The 22335-nt window shown below is 42.1% G+C and overlaps 1 protein-coding gene across 3 annotated transcripts in view; it reads right to left on the minus strand.

The window, feature by feature from the left end:
• Positions 1-6245: 6245 nt before the first annotated feature.
• Epsti1 (epithelial stromal interaction 1) overlaps positions 6246-22335 on the minus strand; it is a 94538-nt gene continuing 78448 nt past the window's right edge. For all 3 annotated transcript variants that reach the window (XM_057786388.1, XM_057786387.1, XM_057786386.1), the window contains 3 exons: positions 21596-21669; positions 13795-13894; positions 6246-6753 (listed from right to left, as the gene is read on the minus strand). In XM_057786388.1, the coding sequence (XP_057642371.1) occupies positions 6745-6753; positions 13795-13894; positions 21596-21669 (183 nt within the window). In that variant the 3' untranslated portion in view covers positions 6246-6744. The remainder of the gene's footprint in view (positions 6754-13794; positions 13895-21595; positions 21670-22335) is intronic.

Below are 22335 nucleotides of genomic sequence, written 5' to 3' on the forward strand. Positions count from 1 at the left end.
ACCATGTTTTACCTAGGTTATCTGTGTATATGCTCCTAACTCAAATGAGAGGGCTTTGCCTTGTGGTTTTATATGGTTCTGGGGTTCGAATCCAGGGCTTCCCACACATCACACAGGTGTTCTTCCACCAAGCCTCATTCTTAGCCCAGAGTTTCTCACTGCTGACCTGTTCATCATGGCCGTCTCTGTACCCAGAACAGTACCTGCCTACACTATCCCCTTAACAGATCTTGGACTGAACTAGATATGTAGTGATATCTCACATGTATATGCATCTTTAATTAGAAGTTTTGTGGGTGAGTCACCCACATTTGGGGAAGTTATTTATCCTATTAAAAATGTTCTTAATTTCTTCTGAGAACACTGTAGAATTCTCTTTCCAACTGTCTTTAAAGAGAAGTAAATGGGGCATGGGGACAAGAAAGGTTAATTGGGGTAAATGATTATAAATACAATGAAATTCATTATTGTGTGTAAATAACACATGATAATAATAGGAAAGAGATGACCATCTAATTTGTCCTGACTAACATAATGGGAAAATGGGGCTGTTCTTTTGTGTGGCTCAGTAGGTAAAGTTCTGGCTGTGTTGAGCCTGAGTTCAACCCCTGAATTCATACAGAAAAGCCCCCATGAGGTGGTGCATATCTGTAATCTCAGCACTCCTGCAAGGAGATGGGAGGCATAGGCAGGAGGAAGTCCAAAACTCACAGGGCAGGTAGCCTGGGGGACTTAACAGACCAGCAGAAAGAGGAGATCATCTGCCTCAGTAAGGCGGGAGATAAAAACAGACTGCCCAAATCGTCTTCTGATCCCAACCCCCAACACACACACACTGTGGCATATGCCCACTTTCATTCATTCATGCACTTACAAAAACATATTAAGAGACATTGCATGTGTTGGCTGGACGCAATGGCACACACAGGCAATCCCCAGCTACTCCAGGTTGAGGTGGGCACTCCAGTGGTGTTCCTGAGTCGGGAACTAGGGTGGATAACTAAGTCTCAACAATCAAGTGTGTTATTTCCTGAAGACCGCATTCCATTGCCCGGTGGGAGGCACTGCTACCGTGTTCTTCTGCTGCAGAGCACCTGCAGGAAGAGAAGGGGCCGTCCTCAGGCCAGGTCCCCGAGAGACTGCGTGAACGGAGCTCTGCTTTTGCATGGTAGCAGTGTCACAGGGACGAGAAACTAAGTATTCATTAAGACACTAGCGAGATAAGGCATTGCTTATTGCAGCCAGATATGGGCATCTTATTCCAAATACTTCACATCCTGAAGAGGACCCAGATCGCTTCGTTTTATGCCTTCTTATTTCATATTTAAAACAGACTAGAATATAAATAGTGTAATGTTGACTTCAGAGTTCTTAATTCAAACTGTTCAATGTCAAATATTCCTCTCCTGTTTCTTCTCTTGGTCATAAGCATAACCCTGGTTCCTAAAACACAACTGTTAACAATTCTAGCTAGCACAGACTCTGGTGATGGTCACTGGCTCAGAATTTTGTGAAGAACAGAATGTCACTTTCTCTTTGGGGACTGATGGAAAAGTGACTCCAGCACCCGGCCAGCAGCTGAGCGGCTGGCAAAGCCAAAGGGCTTTGACAAATTAGCCGACTGGCCGCTGTGTGTGCTGCAGTGCCGGTCTCCCTGCATCGTCTGTCCCAGCAGATGGCACAATATCATGACAATAAATGTAATGAGAGTGCCTCCCCATTTGCCTTTTACACAAAGTCCTGCTTCTGAGCCTGTGCGTCTGTGACCAGAAAGGGAAAATAAATCCTCTCTCTATGATGCTTTTCAACCCCACTATAGAGCAGTGGCATATTTAAAAAAGAAAAGGGCCCCTAAACAGAGCCCATTCCTTGAAAATAAAAACGCCTGAAGCGCATTTATTCTCTGCAGTCTTTACAGTTATTTGAAAGGTGTCTTTTTTTAGCCTCATGGAAATGTGCTACACAGCACCCAAGATTGCTTTATGCACGTCAGACCAAAGCTAGCTCCTGCCTGCTTAGTTTGAGTTAGAAACAAAGAGCCTGCAGCCGCCTTACTATTTTCTTCCATCTATGAGCTGTTAATGCAATGCTTATCCCCCGTTTCTGACAGCCAGGCTTCCACAGGTGCCTTTTCTTGGCAATAAAAAGCTATACCTAATCATGACCTATCTGCTTGATGCCTGCAGATTGCAGGCAGGCTCCTAGATGTGGTTTCGGTGGTTATGTGCTTTCAAAACTCAGTTGTTTATTTTAGCATGGATTATCATAAAATTTTAACTTTTGACCCAAATTTTTCATATTTATAAGAGTCAGTGTTTTATTTGGGGAGTATATCTACACTTACTATACTGATAATATAATTTCTCACAGATAATTTTTGAAAGGCAACCAACGTATAGGCTGCACATAATGTTTTGTAAAACAAAAATCAATCCAAAGACAAAATTCTGTGTTAGCTAGGAGTTTTGGTGTGTGTGCCTGTAATCCTGGTGTTCAGAGGGAAGCTTCAGGAGAATCCTTGGCTCAAGGCAAACCTCAACTACATAGCAAGAACAGCCTCAACTACACAGTACAACCCTGCTTCAAGAAACCGAATAACAGGTATAGCACGATGGTAAAGCACTTGCCAAGAATGCCCAAGACCTGGCTCAATAACCAGCATAGCCAAAAAGTCTGATGCTTTCTTTCAACCTAAACAGAGAACGTAAAGACCATAAGAAATGTGTATCTAGTATAAAAAACAGAAAGGAAACAAGGAAGGAAGGAAGGAAGGAAGGAAGGAAGGAAGGAAGGAAGGAAGGAAGGAAGGAAGGAAACAAGGAAGGAAGGAAGGAAGGAAGGAAGGAAGGAAGGAAGGAAGGAAGGAAGGAAGGAAGGAAGGAAGGAAGGAAGGGTATTAAGCAAGCACAGAGCTGTGTGACATCAGTAATGAGATGATCTATCCTATGTCACTCTGAAATAAATCTACAAGGAAGGTGGAATGCTTTGTTTGGCTTGGGTGGTCACTAGGCCAAGTGTTAATATGCATGTTTTAAAATTGGTTGAATGAATGTTAAAAAGAAATAAAAGAATATGCAGGCGTTGGTGGCACACACCTTTAATACCAGTACTTGGGAGGCAGAGACAGGGGGATCTCTGTGAGTTTGAGGCCAGTCTGGTCTACAGGTGAGTTCTAGGATAGGCTCTAAAGCTACACAGAGAAACCCTATCTTGAAAAACAAAAATGAAAAGGGAAGGAAAGGAAGGAAGGAGGAAAGAAAGGAAAGGAAAGGAAAGGTTGGTAAATTGAAATACATAAATATTTCAAACTTCAGTAATGGTCATAAAGCTAAAATCCCCACAAAAATTAGAAGAATATACGTGAATCATGCTTCATCACAGACAGATATTTTGCAAACCAAGTAGGTACACATACTCACCTAAACATTCCTCTCCACGATGATGAAGCCACTGAGCAGGAAGCACCATGGGAAGAAAAGGGTCACCTCTCTATTGACATATTTAACTCGTTCTATAGGCAAAGATTTAAAAGTCACTAATTCTACTAGAGAAGGTACATGTACCAGGGTGCTGTTGCACACTTCTGGCCCTGGAAACTACTGGCAGTGCCTTTTGAAGAGAATGTTTTATCACTTACGTCAAGACTCCTATGTTTGTATCTCCACGTGATGAGTAATTGGCTGTCAGTATGCCAGAGCTTAAAGTCCCCTAGGAGACAAAGCTCTGTGTGTGTCTGTGATGCTTTAACTCCAGAGAGGTTTGACTGATAGGAAGACCCACACTAAACATGGATGGTAGCCTTTCCTGAACTATAGTCCCAGGATGAGTCTCAGGAGAAGGACATGAGCAATAGCATTTATTCCCATCTGCTGCCAACAAGAGCAGCTGCCTCAAACTCCTGCCACGATGCCTCCTCACCATGCTAGAATGCATCCTCCAACCATGAACCTAAATCAATCAATCAATCAATCAATCAATCAGTCAATCCTCTCTTCCCCATTCCCCCCTTCCCTGCTCCCTCCTTCCTCCCCTTCCTTCACCTGTTTTTGCCAGGCATTTATCACAGTGATGAGACAAGGAGCTAACAGACCACCCCACCAAAGTCATATGTTCAAATCCCAACCCCCACAGTGAGAAGCATCCAGAAATGGAAGCTCCAGGAGGAGGCCATCAGGTCACGGGGATAGACTTCATATGAGTGGGATCAGTGTTTTATAGAAAGGGCTCAGGATAGACCCCTTGCTTCTGCTACTACACGAGAACCTGCCAAGAAGGCTATCAGTCAGAAAATGCCATCTCCACAGACGCCAAGTCTATGAGTCCCTCTTTCCTGGACTTTCAGTCTTCAAAAATATGAGAAATAAATATGCTATTCATAAACTAAGTGGACTCAGGAAGCTTCTTAAACAGCCTGAATGGATTATGATACCCCATCAATGTGTATCATTTAAACCACCAGTTCAAACTCTAGGAGCTACCCATCAGTCAACGGTCTACACAGTGTCCTATGATACACATGCTGGGAAGGATCCAGAAGGATACACAACAAAGTTTGATTATAAATATCTAGGAACAAACCCTGAAATATTATCAATTTGTTAATTGTTAATCTGTACTAGTCAATATTTAGTTCCATAACACATAATTACTTTACGATAATTTGCTTCTTTCTAAGACAAAAAGAGAAAGTTTTCTCAAAGCATAGAAATACAAACAGAACTTGGGGGTTTTCCTGTCCAGAGTTACCTGCAAGTCAAAATTTACTCCAATAGGTTTAACAAGGCTGGTTAAAGAGAAAAGGCATAATTGTAGGCTTAGTGGAGTGGTGGTTCACGTTTCTTTCCTAGTAACCTTCATCTACATACTGCAAGAAATTTCCTAAAAAAGATACTTACAACCCAAACATATTTATAATTTCAGCCACGATGTTGTAATTTTCCATACCTGCACTTTAAAAAAAAAAAAAAAGAGTGGAACCAGGCACATGAACAAAATCTGTTGCAGAGTACAGAAAATGTCGTATACTAGTAAGGAGGTTTGGGCAACTTCCCCACAAGCCTTCAGAAGAGAGCATCCTTTAACCTGCCCCCGGGGCCACAGTGACAGCCCCCACACTGGGGGATACCATTCCTAAACGCATACACCAAAAGCTATCTGTGAGGTGCCTGGCTGGCAGGCATGGGGCTAAAGTGGCTGCTTGCCATGGCAGGAAAATGTCTGCTACTGGGGCGCATTTACAATTGGATTGGCAGTATTTCCAGCACAGGCTGAGAGATTCGGTCTTCTTCATATATGACAGCAGCAAGGGTTTCGAATGGACCAAACATTGCATATTGGTGTCAGTAGCGGCCACACAGCTTCTGTTGGCAGAGGACAGGAAAACAAAAATCTCTGCACTTGTTTCATTCTAGAGAAATTGCCAGAACACCATTTGTCCTTAGCCACCTTCACGCCACCCAAAATGGAGTTTTCTGTATGGTACCATCGCCCTAGGCATGAGCTTTAGCCCAAGCTTTCAAATCTCAGTGTTTCCCTGAACACAGAGATTTGCAAAACTAATTTAAATAGGGTATTTTGTAAAATAGAGGATCTCTTGATGCTACAGAGTCTTAATGTTTGCCAAGCTACCCAAAAACTCTATCATTGACCTGTCTATCTATCTGTCTATCAACTACCTGTCTTCTATCATCTATCTATTCAGACATCTATAAATCTTCTTTCTATAACGCATCTATCATCTGAGTATCTATATGTCTTTATCTATACCTATACACACGTGCATACACACATTTATTCATTCCTCCAACCTTCATTCTATGAAAGACTAAATGCAATGTACCTCAGAGGATGGAAAGGTAGCTGTGGGGCTGAACTACACAGTATAGAGATCAATATTCTTTTACTCTAAGAATGATGAGCTTGTTCAAGGTCATGGAACGTGAACAGGAAAGCCTATTAAACTAGGACACAGAAAAGTTAAGTTTCCCTCATACCCACAAATCAGATAAGGGGCTATAGCTATGTCTAGTTAATTTTTATAAAAAACACTGGCTTTCCAATAAACACATTTTTCCACTTTGGAGATCAGGGGCAATTACTAGTGAATGTATAAAGACCAGAGGACTACCCAGGAATGACCGCTCACTGTGTTTCACCTACATGGACTGTAAAAAGAATGTTAGAAACAGACATTTTAAGAACTTTTCATTTAAAAGAAATGACCCATTTATACAGAATTAGTTTGGAATTTATTTATAAATTTGTCTATAAAAGTATTAGAGATCTTCGTTTGCTCACATTTGTATCTTTGATTAAGGAAGTAGCAATTTAAAAAGACCCCAAAGGATCCCCAAACCTGCTGTAAGAATTAGTAAAGAAAAAAATAGTCAATTAGGAGACTCAAGCCTACAGCATCCGCAGCTCTAACTACCTGGAATGTCATGTGATTCCCTTTTACTATTTTGCTAACGTTGTTCTAATTATCCTTCTAAGAAGAGGCAGGACTAATTAGGAAAACTAAGGTAACATTGTGCTGGCAGTAGAGATTAAACATGAGTCAGTAATGAGCCTCTAAATCCACACATAACTAATGACAGAGGGAAACTGGCCACGACCGCTCAGCTGAGTGGGTGGGCAGTTGAAGTTAATCTATGAAGACTGAATCAAGCAAAATGCATGAAGGAAAAGCATCTTATGAGGGCTGTCAGGGTCAGCTGATGAAGGCCGGGCAGAAGTTCCTATTTCTCATAGATCCTAGAATAAAAGGAAAACATAAATTACCACAAACAGTAAAATAAAATCGAGAGCCTGTACAATCCAAAATGGGGTTTCCGCAGGCTCTACTCCATGCATCCGGCTCAGGTAAGCTTTGTTTTTTGATGACTGAAGTCCCAGGGAAATGAGCTTAATTTCTAAGTCATGGGTGCCTTTAATTCGTGACATGGTTTTGGCTGAGAATGTAACGTCTCATCCCATGCCCTCTTAGTGACTGTGCCTCTACATACACGCCCACGTGGGTCACAAACATTAGAGTCCGTAAACGTTGGCACCTCCACAGAGACATGGCAAGGACAGAACCTGGGTCAGAGGAATTGGAAATGTGTAGTGGAGTGACTTCTAAAGGGACCTTGAGGGTGACAGAGACAATTGTTGGCTTGTTGGCCCTCTAGGAGACTCAGAGGTCATGTCAGTTCTTAACTGCCCTTGAAGACAACGAGTTAGGGATACAGCCCACAAAGTCTTGCCTATTATTGTAACTGAACATACCACTGAGAGTGACTTTTAACATATTCAACACTAGATGCCTCATGAAAACTGATGTGGACCTTGACAAAGAGAAAATGCATTTTTAAAATATATAAGTAAAATTGTTGAAGAATAACTATATACAATAAGCAATATCAAACTATAATGAAATTAAGAACATTTAAGAAATAAAGATCACCCCTATCTGTCATTCCATATGCTTATTGGGGCCTCCTGCCCAATAATCTGTACAACATATCAAGGAACTATACTTTCCATGGATTTTTTTTTTTTTACCATAGTTTCTTATTTTGGGCCTTCTTTCTTTTCTTCTCTGCTTTTGGCTTTCTACTGGTTCCTATGCTTCCTTCCAGTCATCATTGGGGGCATAATTTTTTTTCTCACATTCTTTAGCAAAGCTCAGTTGCAATCCATTCACATCCAAATAAATGACTCATTTGTAATATACGCTACATACTAACTTTATTTGTTTGTTTGTTTTGGGGGGTATTTACAAAATATACCCAGAATAAAAGACCAGTTTCTGACACTCTCTTCTGACTTTGAGTTGGGGGTCCTTTGAGGAATGGATAGTTTAAATTTTAATGTAGTTATAGCTATTTTTCTTTTGGGTCTTATAAAATCCTTCCCTAGCTCAATTTCTATAAATAATGTCTTTAATTTTCTTCTAAAATCTAAAAAGGTTTTGATTTCTTTATACACTTGAATCCCCCTAGAGTTGGTTTGCATAAAAGGTGTCAGGAAGGTATGCACCTAACTTCAGCTGGGAAGTCATGGGTTCCAACAACATGTGTTGTAGAGCCCATGTTCCCTCAGGGGGTGTTCTCTACTTTTCTGTCATACTTCAAAAACCCACAAATGTTTGGCCTGCCAATGCCAACTGTGAGTCATCCTAAAAAACTAAGTCCTCGCATATATGTCTTTATTGCTTTCACAATTAGTTAAACTATAGATTGGGAATTCGTTCCTATCTATTAACAGAGTCTAACTTACCACTTATTTATTCCCTTTATTCCCTAGTGTTTTTCTGAAATGTTTTACAATTCTTTAAAAGATTCTCACATTTTTTGATCAGATATTTTGGGGTTTGTTTGTTTGCTCTAAATGTGTAGAAATGAATTTAGGTTTTATATAATGGTTCACTCGAGTCTGAGCAGCTGGGAACAAACAAGCATCCTCCGACAACAGTGAGTCCTTATTTACTCTAATATGGATAAATAATCTTCAGGATTTCTGTGTTGGTGGTTGCATCATATGTTATGCAACTTATAGATTTGTTTGCCTTTTCAATATTTATACATAATTCAGTGGAAATGCTTTTCTTGAAGTTTTGTTCTGTTACGGAGTTCTGACCTTATTATTAAATAAAGAAACTTGCCCTCTATTCCTCCTTTGATAGAACTCTTGACTGCAAATGAGCACTTGAGTTTAACAAATGCTTTCTCTGTAGCCGTAGAAATAATCATACAAAATTTATGAGATATATTGTTTTAAGAGATTTGTTATGGCTACTTTTGTGAAAAGCCAGGTATCACAATGAGCGTCAGTTGTCAACTTGCCACACTTAGGAAGAAGGAGCCTCAACTGAGGATTTGCCTCTATTGGTGGGCATGTCTGAGGGTCATTTTCTTGATTTTCAGTTGGTTTCAGAGGGCCCAGTCCACCATGGGAAGTACCACCCCTAGGCAGGTGGGTCTGGGCTGTCTAAGGAAAGTAGTCGAACAGATGAAGAGAAGCAAGGTATGATCTCTGTTTCAGTTCCTGCTGATTTCCTGTCTTAACGTCCCTTCATGATGGTCTTAACCTACGAATTGAAAGAAACCATTTCCTTCCCAAGTTGTTTTTGGTCATGCCATTTGGTGCAGCAACAGAAAACCTAACTGGAGCATCATGTTTGCAGTTCTGAGATAGACATAACTTAGTGAGGTTAGATTACCTAATGTTTTTAAAGGTCTATAACATTTTATTATTTTTAAAAATCTATGTTTATTAATAAAAGTCCTTTTTGTATTTTTTTAGTATTATGTGCATGACAATGCATTTTCATCATAGCTACTATGACCTCCTTCTCCAATTTTTCTCCATGCTCCCCAACATAGTACATTCTCAAATTCATGAACTCCGCCTCCATAGTTGTCACTGTATGTACACTCATACACACACACACAGAGAGAGAGAGAGAGAGAGAGAGAGAGAGAGAGAGAGAGAGACAGAGAGAGACAGAGAGAGAGAGAGGAGAGAGAGACACAGAGAGAGAGAGACAGAGAGACAGAGAGACAGAGAGACAGAGAGACAGAGAGAGAGACTAGTGCTCCTTGCACTTTGGTTGACCTATCAAGGAGCTTGGAAGAAAACTGACTTTCTCTTCCTCAGAAGCCACCGGCTCTCTATAGCTCTTCAATGAGGAGCAGCACCACCCATCTGTGCTGGGATGTTGGTTGATGGGGTCCTCTGAAGGTCTTGTGCAGGGGCTCCCATTGTTGGCAGTTCATGGCTGTTACACCCTTGTCATGTCCAGAGGAAACTATTCCATACCAGTCCTCTTGGTCCTCTGGCTCTCACGCTCTTCCCACCCCTTCTGTGATATTTCCTGAGCTTTAGATGAAGAGGTCCCATTTAGGAATGAACCTTACACAGTCACTCACTCTTTACACACTTTGGGAAAGCCCAGCTTGTTTCATGGGTACTGGGGTCTGCCCCTCCTGAGTGTACAGCAAGCACTTGTCACTGAGCCTTCTCTCCAGCCCCTTGACTGTCTTTAGTTGTGTCTTGGTTTTGCTCATTATTCCAAGTCTCGTTCTTATTTTAGCAAATGCTTCCTGCACAGCTATTTTAAATTCAGTACCTATTCATTTTACTGTATCAAAATGTTCTCCTAAATCTTTTGTTGTGCTCATAATGTAAAATCTCAACGACCTGTTCTCCTGTGTGTGCAGTAGATTTTAGTCCTCCTGGCTTCTTGTTTGGGGTATATCAGCAAACAAAACAATCCAGGAGAGCCATCCTTGTGTTCGGAGAGGTTAAAAACAGTCAGACAAGTGTATAAATAGATGTGTTAGGAAAATATGACAGAGCAGTCAGGGTGTTGTGGGAAAATAAAGTGGGAAGTGGGAAGGACACTGCAAGTCTTAAAAGAGAACAATGTGGGCAAGCCTGTTAAGATGGTGGAATCCGAGAAAGCTCTTGAAGGAAACAGACGGCACATATTCTTTCAAAGAGGCGAACAGAGGGAGACGACCCCAAGCTAAAGCTGCCAGAGTCAGAACATTTTCAAACATCCACAAGGATGCTGATGTAGGTAGAGAGAGCGATGCCAGAAAAGAACCAGCAGTGAGACAGATTCCACTGCATGTAGCGCCCTGGGGGCCATAGAGAGGATCCTAGCTCTTACTCCAAGTGACAGAGGGAATTTTGTGAGCCCTTGGAAGGTTCTGAAGAGAAAATTGACAAGCTATGACCTCTGCTGTTTTCTTACTGAAAACAGATTTCAGGTAAATAATTGTGAACATAAAACAGTCCAAGAGTTAAGATTTGGGAGTGCACTAGGAGAGACTCCACAGAGGTGGGTGCCAGTGAAGGCGGTACTAAAGTTTAGTTCTAGACATATGGAGGCTGAAAAACCCATTATGTGATCTAGTCAGCACAGCTGGATGCACAAATCTAGAGGAAGGGGATTAGGCTGGGGACAGAGGTAAGGGCAGTGAGCACAGGGGAGGTACTTAATTTCTTCAGGCAGAACAAAGCCACCAAGGTATGAATGAAATAGTCAGGAGCGTGGCTTCCCTGGGGTACAGGAGATTTGGGGAAGGCGAATGAAGAAAACTGGCCATGGAGATATGTGGAATCCCAGGATAAAAACCCTTCCAAAGGAAGCAAAGGTTCACCTTGACAAGCTCCAAGAGGCCAGAGGTAAAAACTGAAAAGTAGCCGTGGGGTTTTGCACTGTGGACATTGTCAGTGGCAATGAAAGATCATAAAAAACAAACAGACAAAAAGCCTGCTGGTACAGTGGGCTTACATGAAAACAAAACAAAACAAAAAAAAAAAAACAAAAAAACCAAAGCAGAAATTCAGAGGCTGACACCTGTAATCCTAAGCACTAGGAAAAGACGGGATGACCGGGAGTTCCACCCCAGCCTGAGCTACAGAGGAGAGCGCCTCTTTAAAAGTAAGAAGTTAAATCGGTGGCAGCAGCATATCAATAAAATGTATGTTTGTTGGTGTTACACTGTTGGAACTGTCCACTCTGATGGAATGTTTGGTGCCTGGGGAGAGAAGGGTGTTAGTAGAACAGTGTCCCAGCAAGGAAAAGGGATGCTCTCGGTCTATAGTTAAGCAAAGTCTCAATATTTGTAGGTGAGTAAAAGACCAGGGTAAGATTGAGGACGTTCTCACCTTTATATCACATAATTCAAATAAGAGAAGAATCAAAACCACCTTGGACTTGGATGTGCCTGTCCTGTTGAAAATTTGGACCCAATCATGTCCCTATTCATAAGAATATGGCGGTCTTCCCTTTGATCTGTTGAATCTAAGCAACAATTTGTAATCCACTCTCCAAGATTCAGCAGCATCACAAGAAGTCAGCCCTGTGTGTATTACATCACACAGTGAGTCAGCCCTGTGTGTATTACATCACTCAGTGAGTCAGCCCTGTGTGTATTGCATCACACAAGGGTCAGTCCTGTGTGTATTACATCACACAGTGAGTCAGCCCTGTGTGTATTACATCACACAGGACAGATACTGAGTTTCAAATGTGTTCGCTCTCTTTCATGTTGTCCAGATTCTGAATGCTGCAGTACAGCAACATACATTAATCAATAAACATTGTGAATAAAATAGGCCTATCCAAGATACACAAAAGTGCTTATGGTCAATCATCTTCAATATGTATACTTTAATAGAAACTATCAATTTTAACTCCTAGCTGCCTTCTGAGGAGTCCTGCACATAAGCTTGTTAGTGCATTGATTTCTCCACAGTGAGCTTTTGTGCTTCAACTATTTATCAAGTTATTTATTTTCTAGTTTCCAGGTTAGAAAGCACTTGATTTTTTTTTTAACTGTATGTGTTTATTTGGAGGTGGGGCACGCCATAGCATGCATGTGGAGGTCAGCTGACAGCTTGTGGGAGAGTACTCTTTCTTCCCATCATGTGGGCTCCAGGGACCAAACTCAGGTCACCAGGCTTGGTGACGATTTCATCCACTGAGCCTTCTCACCAACTGAGCTCTTGATTGTTTGGCTGGATTTTGATTATTTAAAAATATCTATCTGTTCTTCTCACTCCAAATACACACACACACACACACACACACACACACACACATATCACTAGTGTGAGAAGTCCTTCTGTCTATGTGTTGCTTTTATTGGTTAATGAATAAAGAAACTGCTTTGGGTCTATAGCAGAACTATAGGGGAACAGAGAAAGGCGGAGAAAACCAAATGGAATGCTGGGAGAAAGAAGGGTAAAGTCAGAGAGAAACCATAGAGCCACTGGAGACAGATGCTGGGAACTTTACCTGGTACGACACAGCCATATGATGATATACAGATTAATAGAAATGGGTTAAATTAATAGGTAAGCCAATAAGAAACTAGAGCTAATGGGCCAAGCAGTGATTTAAATAATACGCTTTCTGTGTGATTGTTTTGGGTCTAAGCTAGCTGGGCAGCCAGGAACCAACAAGCGACCCTAGTCCAACATCACACACATATGTATGTATGTATACACACACACACACATAGATACATACACACACGCGCACACACATGCACACACACACAAATACTCTTGTCTTCTTTCACTTGGGATTTAACTAAACTGCAAACACATTGTGCTTTGTTCTGACCCTGTGCACAGTGTAGTTACTCATTTTTTGAAGTTTTGTTGTTGGTTCAAGAATATATTGTACACAAAAACACATTAAACATATAGAATTGCGAGCGTGTTTTTCCCACAGAAATATGTAAGGACATTTCATCTTCCAAAAGTACCTTGGGCTATAGGGCTGTTTTAAAGATCACACTGTAGTGAAAAGTTAAATCCTAGTTTCTTTGATGTGCTGGTTTCGCAGGGAAGCCCCATTACCAGAGAGAAATGCTTGGTGTTTTCATAACCACATTTCACTTCAGATTTCCTTGGGGGAAAAAATTGTTCATTTGTTTTGGTTGCAGGTCTGGGCAAAAGGTGATAAAAAGCCTTCCAGGCCAGGCACATGCTAAGAACAAAAGGCAGGTAGGTGTCTTGCTGCTTGTTTTTTTTTTTTTAACTGAAGCCTTCCTTCCCTCCTCCTTTTTCTCTCCTCCTCTTTCTGCTCCCCCCTCCCCTTCCTCTCTCTTTCCTCCTCTCTCTTCCCTCATGAATTTATACTAATTACCCTAGCTGCCCTCACAGTACACAATAGTGATGATGATACTGGATATGATGATGATGATAACTGAGGGAAATTCACAATATATTTTTAAATGCTCACTTATTCTTTGACTTGGGAGGATGATTTTTTTAAAAAGAAAAACTCACCCAGCTGTTGGTACTATTCATATTCCAACAGCCTCCAGACTGCTCGAGGCCACCTGGTTGACTTTTGCCTTGGAGTCGGTCCAGAAAAGCATTATTTACCCTTTAAGACAAAGGAAAACGTGCATGAGTAGCAAGCCTGCTGCAGGGATAAGAGATTTCTGAGAACCGAATGGGCTATACAAACTGGTGTGGGAGGCATCTTCCCTTCATCTTAGAGGAGATCTATAGAAACCTCGGTCTAGTGACAGCGTGGGGTCTGGTCACAGTCCCTTCCTGTGTCTCAAGCCAAAAGAACATCGCTTCACTCACTGAGTGGCTATCATCTTAGCTAGTGCTCTGGTCACCCAAGGAAGCCAAGGAATGAGGCAGGGGCTGGAGATGGAAGAGCCAGGAAGAACCAAGCGGGATGTGGGGGGGGGGGCGGGGGCGCAGAGAGCCCTGTGGCGGTGATGCTGCAAGACAGACAGCTTCCACTTAAGCTCTACTGCGCTGTCAGTCATCCGGAGGAGAATCGCAAAAGGGGCACGTAGCAAGAAAATGAGCAGGCTGCTAGGGGAGAAAAGAAGATTGAGTATCAAAATACAGAATAAGTACACCTTTCTCTGATTTTTCCGTTACGCTTACAGCCACCAACTTCAAAACTTAAACCTGAGAATTCTCAACAGAAGAAGTTCAAATGGCCAAAAGACACTTAAGGTCATGATCAACCTCCTTAGCGATCAGGGAAATGCAAATGAAAACAACTTTGAGATACCATCTTACACCTGTCAGAATGGCTAAAATCAAAAGCACCAATGATAGCCTATGCTGGAGAGGCTTTGGAGTAAGGGGAACACTCATCCATTGCTGGTGAAAATGCAAACTTGTGCAACCACTTATGGAAAGCAGTGTGGCGGTTTCTCAGGAAATTTGGGATCAACCTACCCCAGGACCCAGCAATACCACTCTTGGGAATATACCCAAGAGATGCCCTATCATACAACAAAAGTATATGCTCAACTATGTTCATAGCAGCATTGTTTGTAACAGCCAGAACCTGTAAACAACCTATATGCCCTTCAATGGAAGAATTGATGCAGAAAGTATGGAATATATACATATTAGAGTACTACTCAGCAGTAAAAAACAATGACTTCTTGAATTTTGCATGCAAATGGACGGAAATAGAAAACACTATCCTGAGTGAGGTAAGCCAGACCCAAAAAGAGGAACATGGGATGTACTCACTCATAATGGGTTTCTAGCCATAAATAAAGAACATTGAACCTATAATTCGTTATCCTAGAGAAGCTAAATAAGAAGGTGAACCCAAAGAAAAACATATAGTTACCCTCCTGGATATTAACCTTCATCAGGCGATGAAAGGAGACACAGACAGAGACCCACATTGGAGCACCGGACTGAAATCCCAAGGCCCAAATGAGGAGCAGAAGGAGAGAGAGCACGAGCAAGGAACGCAGGACCACGAGGGGTGCACCCCCACACTGAGACAATGGGGATGATCTATCGGGAACTCACCACGGCCAGCTGGACTGGGTCAAAAAAAAGCATGGGATAAAACAGGACTCTCTGAACATAGCGGACAATGAGGACTGCTGAGAACTCAAGAACAATGGCACTGGGTTTTGATCCTACTGTACGTACTGGCTTTGTGGGAGCCTAGGCTGTTTGGATGCTCACCTTACTAAACCTGGAAGGAGGTGGGAGATCCTTGGACTTCCCACAAGACAGGGAACCCTGACTGCTCTTCGGGCTGCTGAGGGAGAGGGAGTTGATTGGGGGAGGAGGAGGGAAATGGGAGGCAGTGGCGGGGAGGAGGCAGGAATCTATAATAAATAAACAAATAAATAAATAAAACTTAAACCTGAATTAATAAGACAATTACTTTCACAAAGGTCAGGATAGAGGCTGCCAGCACAGTGGTGATCTAACAAGTTGGCCCTCCATACCCATGAGAGGGTGACTCCAAGGCTGCCTGTGGGAACCAAAGGACGCTGATGCTCTTGTCTCTTCTGTAAAATGACATAACACTACCACCCTTCGTATGTCCTCCTATACACTTTAAATAATCTGTGGATTGCTTATAACATTTAATACAATATCAGTACTGTATAAGGAATAAAGGACTTATTACACTGTAATCTTATATTTCACTGTATTCTTTAAGGAATAATGCAGAGAAATTGTTATAACACATAGCTCTAGATACAGTATTTTTTTCTGAGTGTTTTCAATTCAATCTCTTCAAGCCATGATGATTTCTATAGATGGCTACCTGGGGCTCATTTGATAATCAATCACAATTCTAAATAGCTGTCTTATGGGCATTTTGACACCATCCTCTAAGTCACCTATGCACAGCTGAGTAGAGATGGGGACTCAGGAGCTGGGTAAAGAGCAATGAGTGATTTACAAACATAGGAGATAGACTAGAAAGTTCTTGGGGGCAGAAACAGCACCTAGCAAATGCATCTATTCAGCGTGGCACTGTGGAAGGAAGGGAAAGGTAGGAACTGAGCACGCTAGCCTCCCCTTCAGTCACAGAAAGCAGAATTAGGTTCCGGTGGATAGCCACAGGTCGCAACTCTCTGAGATGGGGGAACTGGCCCAGGCATGTAGGTTGTCTGAGCTCATTCAGCACCAGCCAAGATGGCAACTGTGTTGGGGCTCATTTTGATCTCTGAGGATTGACTAGCTGTTTCCCTACAAGTGGATTCCCAGTAGGCAGTGGCTGCTTCTCAGCTTTCTGATGTCACCCTAGAAACCTACGCACATGCCACAGCCTGGCTCCCTGCAGGACCTAATGTCTGAGTCACTGCTCTGACTCTCTCAGCAGGCAGGCTGAGAAAAATCTTACTAAATTACAGCTGGGAAGGCTAATGAGTGGAAACTGCCCTGTGAGCAACACAACCAAAGACATTCTGGAATGTGGACACTCTTGGTGCTGTTTTTATAATGTGGGGGGGGGGGCGCACGTGAACACGCACACATATCTACGGAGAGCAGAAGTCAACACTGGGTGCTTGCCTCAGTTTCTCTATATATTATTTTTTAAGACTACGTCTCTCACTGAACTTTGGGATGCTCAATTTGGCTGGACTGGATCATGCCCCAGTACTGATCCATCTGTCTTTGTCCCCTCCACACCAAACCCCTGGGGTCATAGATGGGTCCATCATTCTACCCAGGTGCTGAGGATCCAAACTCAGGTTTCCAAGATTACACAGCAAGCACTTTAGGGCTGAGCCACCTCCCCAATCCCTTTATCTAGGCTTTTGCTCAGTCATAAGAAGGAATTTTCCTTAGTTTCCCCAATGCCCTCCCACCCCATAAAAGTCACGAGCTGTCTTAACTGTCTTACTAATCAACGTATCCTGAATTTATTCGTTTCCATGGCTACCATTCCAGTTCCCATCAGTATCACCTCTCTGGGTTACTGTCTCCATCCTACCCTGTTCTCCTCACATAACAACCTCCACCCAATCCCAAGTTAGAATAGAGATCTTGCCGCCAATGAAGGTTTGAGTAAGAATGTCCCCCATAGGCTCATATATTTGAACGCTTAGTCACCAGGGAGTGGCACTATTTGACAGGATTAGCAGGTGTGACCTTGCTGGAGGAAGTGTGTCCCTGGGGGTGGGCTTTGAAGTTTGAAAAGCCCATGCCAAGCCCATTCCCCCCTCCCGCATACAGATCAGGATGTAGCTGGCACCTACTTCTCCAGCATCACACCTGCCATGCCTGCTGCCAGACTTCTTCCCATGGTGATGACAGCAGCTGAAACCTCTAAAAACTGTAAGCCAGCTCTAGCTGAGTGCATTCTAAGAGCTGCCTTGGTCATGGTGACTCTGCACAGCAACAGAACAGTGACGAAGACACCTTTCATCTGCCTAAAAGTCTCCAAAGCTTGCTTCTCCCTGGCTTGAGAAGAGTCACTATCTTATGCAGGTTCATACTTCCCCATTCCCCCTTTGTGCCAGCTTTCATATTCTGCTCTTTTTCTCCAGTGTAACCCAAACTTTGGGACGCAAAGTCCAGCCTTGTTCCCACAATGGAGCCTCTGTGCTTGCCGTCCTGCTGGCAACAAGGGGCCACTCCAGTAGGAGTCTCTGTCTCTGAGTTCTGTGTGCCTACTTCTTTCTCATCCTTTGGTGTTAGCTCTTCTGTGAGGCCTTTGGTCACCTGTCACCTCCACTTGCTCACTGTCTGGTGTCACTGTCATGGTATTCACCACCGTTTGCAAAGGTCTCACTGTTCAATCATTGACTTCTGGTTCTGTCTTTTTGATTTGCATGTGGTTGGGGACTTTGGGGGGGGGGGCTGGCTCACGCCATTGCCTAGAATAGAGCCTTGGTTGAGTTTGCCCTGATAACCTACTCATGGAGTGAGTGAGATTTCTAGGCATGTGCTCCCTGTGTCCATGGCTGTAGACAGAGGCTATGCTGTGAAAAGCCCACTGGCGTGGAGTCCAAAATATACATGGCTCAGTGCCAACTGCTCTGACTGGGCTTTCATAAAGCAAGGTGGACAGGTTCCCTCACAAGCTTGGCTACTAAGAGGAAGGGAGGCTGAGTTCTCCATGGTGCTTCAGGAAGGTCCTCGACTGGCTTACCCACTGTGGAACGGTCCACCAAAGACAAAGGCAGTGCACAGCTTGCTTCTCTCCATCAGCAACAAGAATCCTCTTGCATTTTTGTGTACTAGCTAGAGACTATACATTTCACTGCTGTTAAACCTGTGTTCTCCTCCCCCACAGGGGTTAATTTGGATTAAGAATTATTACTGAGAGATGGTTTGAGTTTTCATAAATCAATAGGGCTCATTCTGGCATTCACCTCACAGTCCAGATCCATCCGAGCCTTTGAACTGGTGCTCTGTCCGTTCTCTGTGGGGTTCTTAGGTGCCTCTCTTTCTCAGGTGGTTATACAGGGTCAGGGTCAGGTGCAGTTCCAGGGGTGCACACATTGCAGAACTCATTGAAAAGCTCACACAGAATCCCTCAAGCTTCCTATCATAAATGTCGGGTTAAGAGCACCTCTGAGTCAACTTCTAAACAGGAGAAATCTTGTTGCCTTTTGAATGCTAATGAAATCATGCTCCCAGGGTACACCTAAATTATGTCACCTATGTGCCTACTAAATAGCTTGTGTTGTTGCCCTCAGAAGAGGCACCAGTAATTTTGTTCATCGAGGAATTATTGGCTGTGTATCTCCTGACGCCACGGGAATGCACTCTATAAACTTTGAAGGCAGTACAAATGCCAGCTCTTTTCAAAAATTGATCTAGAATATAAAATATGTGCCTAACGGCTTGATTAGTTGTTTCAAACTTGGTTACCGAGTTTATTATCCATGGAGATTTCCTGGTGGGTTTAATTTGGATCTACGTGTCACTCGAATCAATAAGAGAGGAGACAGGTACAGAAAATAAACAAAAACCACCAATATTTACGTATTTTGGCAGAATGGATAATAAATTTAAATAATGAAGGCCAAGAATCCTGTAACAAAAATACAACCCTTTCCACCTCTAAACAAACGGCATGAACCTTTATTTGGCACCCATCAAAGTTAATGTATTAGCAATGGGGGCTATTAATGTGATACTCTGCTGTCTTTAAGATGCTTATTAAGGCTTCTTAATTCAGTTAATCCAAAGGAATAATTGACTACTGATAGCAACCACTGTATATATGAAAGTAGTATCAGTACTTTTCTAACCAAAAGTCTTCTAAAGAAGAAGTGAGCAAAACCAATAAAAAGACTAGATAATTTATGGCCTACTTTATAAGTAGGTGATAATAAAGGCCCCTTCCTCACCTCAGTTTACCTAACAAAATGATCTAACCAATGTCTCAAGGTTTTAATCTTTCTCTAAACCAGAGTAAAACATATAAACTCACATTTAACATTTTAAAAGTGCTTTGTGGGAACCAGAAAAACAGCATAGACTACTCAAAGAAACATCAGTACCCACCAGCAGTTAGAGACACCCTCAGAAATGGAATATCTGCTGGGCCTCTTTCAAAGTCTCTCACTTACAAAATGAAATCATTACACCGATAGACTTCAGTGGGACTGGAGAGATGGAGCAGCAGTCAGGAGCCCAGGTTGCTCTTCAAGAGGACCCAGGTTAAAGTTCCAGAACCCATATGGTGGCTCAGAGCCATCTGTAACTCCAATCCCAGGGAGTTTGCTGCCCCTTTTCTGGTTCCTATGGGTACCAACCATGTACATGATGCACAGATATACAGACAGGTGAAGTATGTTTACTCATAAAAATAAACACATAAAATTTAAAACACTAATTTTAGTGATAGGAGAAGTTAAACACATAAGAGAAGTCATCAACTTGCAAAATGAATATGTTTCCTTAAATCCTGAGATCCCTAACACTAAATTCTTCTAAGATATCCCACCCCGGTGCCTCCTGGGAAGAACCTTTCATTATTACAGCGATAGTTCGAACAGTGTTATTGGCAATGTTCTAACATGTATATTGAGTCTCGCCAGGTATTCTCAAAATGCTCACCTCGGATACCAGGGAGTTTGTTATGAGATTGCATAGGTTACTAATGTCAGAAGCTCCACTCATAAAGCCTCACCAACATGACCACAGAAACATGAACTGAATAAGGGTGGTACTAATAGGCATACAAAGTGGATGGGGAAAAGTCCAAGAGGGCTCAGTCCTACACAAAGAACTACAGGCAACCAAGGAACGCCAAGAGCAGGAGAAATAGTCTTTCGCAGGGAAGAACACCTGGTGCCATATGGTCAACCCTGAAAACATACATACAAGCAACATTATACAGACTGAACATGTTATATTCAGGGATATATCTGTGTGTATGTATGTATGTATATATATATATATATATATATATATATATATATATATATACGTATATGTGTAATTCATAGTAATTAATGAACAAACAGGGCATAAATTTGAATGAGAACAAGGAAGTGTACATGGGAGCATTTGAAGGGAGGAAAGGGAAAGGAGAAATATTGCAATTATATCATAATCTAGCAAATGAAGAGTACTTAATCTATTGAAAATTACTTACTGCTTCTATCTTGAGTCTTTACCTCCACCCTAAAGTATTAGTCATCATCAAATATCTTTAATGAGTTTTTTCCCAAGTGTGTGTTCCTAAGCACTGGGATCTAACCATCTATATCAATCCAATAACTCCAAAGTCATTTACAAACATCAACGTGCGGTCTCAGAGGGATGTGATGTTCTGCCGCATGGAAGGGGACAAAATAACAGCCTAAACAAACAGCAAGTGTGGTTCGGCCTTCTTTCTTTAAGGCCATGCATGCATGCTCACATGAGCAGAGGTGCCTGAGGAAGCCAGGGAGGGTGCCAGATTCCCTGGGAAAGGTGTTACTCCCCGGGACAGGTGTTGCAGGCAGTTGTGAGTAGCTGGATATGGTCACTGAGAATGTCACTCAAGTCCTTTGTAAGAGCAATAAGCGCCCTTGACCACTAAGCCATCTATCTTCTCCAGTCCCCTGATTTAGCCTTCTCAAATGAGTTTGAATGTCCTTAAGCCAAGAAGTGTGGATATTCTGTATGCATGCACATGTGTATGTATACAAGTGAATATATGCATAGATGTGTAGCTGCTGGCATAGCACAGCACGCACATACTGTAACACAGTAACAGATTTAGAGGTGATTTGAACTCCAGAACATTATTTAATGTTGCTCTAAAGTCTTCCCAAAATGCTGCAAAACTTTATCAGTAATTGATTTTACCAAGGATGCTTATTTTATTGGCCAGTTATACCTCCAGTGCTCGGCTTGATGGATTTGGGTTCTTTCTTCCTCTTGATGCTGTCCTTTAGTTTCCAGTAATTTATTCTGAGAACAATAAAAGTTTTAAGATATGGTTTTCAATTAACACGGTTGTACGGAAGGCACCCAAATCAATTACACATTTAACCTTAGCTGGTGCAACATTTCACTCCTGAAACTTCTACTTGAATCTATTTGGATGTGAAATTATTTTCCCTCTATAAGTAGGTAGCAAAAATAATTGCAGCTTAGTCTAAAAGAATAGCTTCATAGATACAAAATTGTCAGATTAAAAAACCGATGTGCATGGTCAAGACATTAGACCAAGTTGTACAAAGCACAAAGAAGGAAATACAATATGACTCAAACTCACCTGTGTCTTACAAAGAAAAACAAATCAAAGTAGTTCCTTTAAGAATATCACACAATACTGTTTCTTAGTATTTTTGTAACATTTCTCTCCTAGTAAAATTCCATTGCCACTTAAAAGTAAATTTTGGACTCCATTCTGCAGTGCAATTCTATTGGTAAAGCATTTCCAGCCTTGAAGAATAAGCCCAGCCTCACTAACAAACAGCTACACCTGTTGTCTTAAACCAGTTATTTCTCCTGCCACCGTAACTTTAGGCTCCCTGTGGTTGCGGGGCTTCCAAATACATCTCATGACCATGATCTCTAGTTTCTAACATTCTGCTTGTTTTCTTGGAACTATTAAGTCCTGTAGACAGAGAT

This window comes from Chionomys nivalis, chromosome 12 (genome assembly GCF_950005125.1).
Source record: "Chionomys nivalis chromosome 12, mChiNiv1.1, whole genome shotgun sequence".
NCBI classification, from domain to species: domain Eukaryota; kingdom Metazoa; phylum Chordata; class Mammalia; order Rodentia; family Cricetidae; genus Chionomys; species Chionomys nivalis.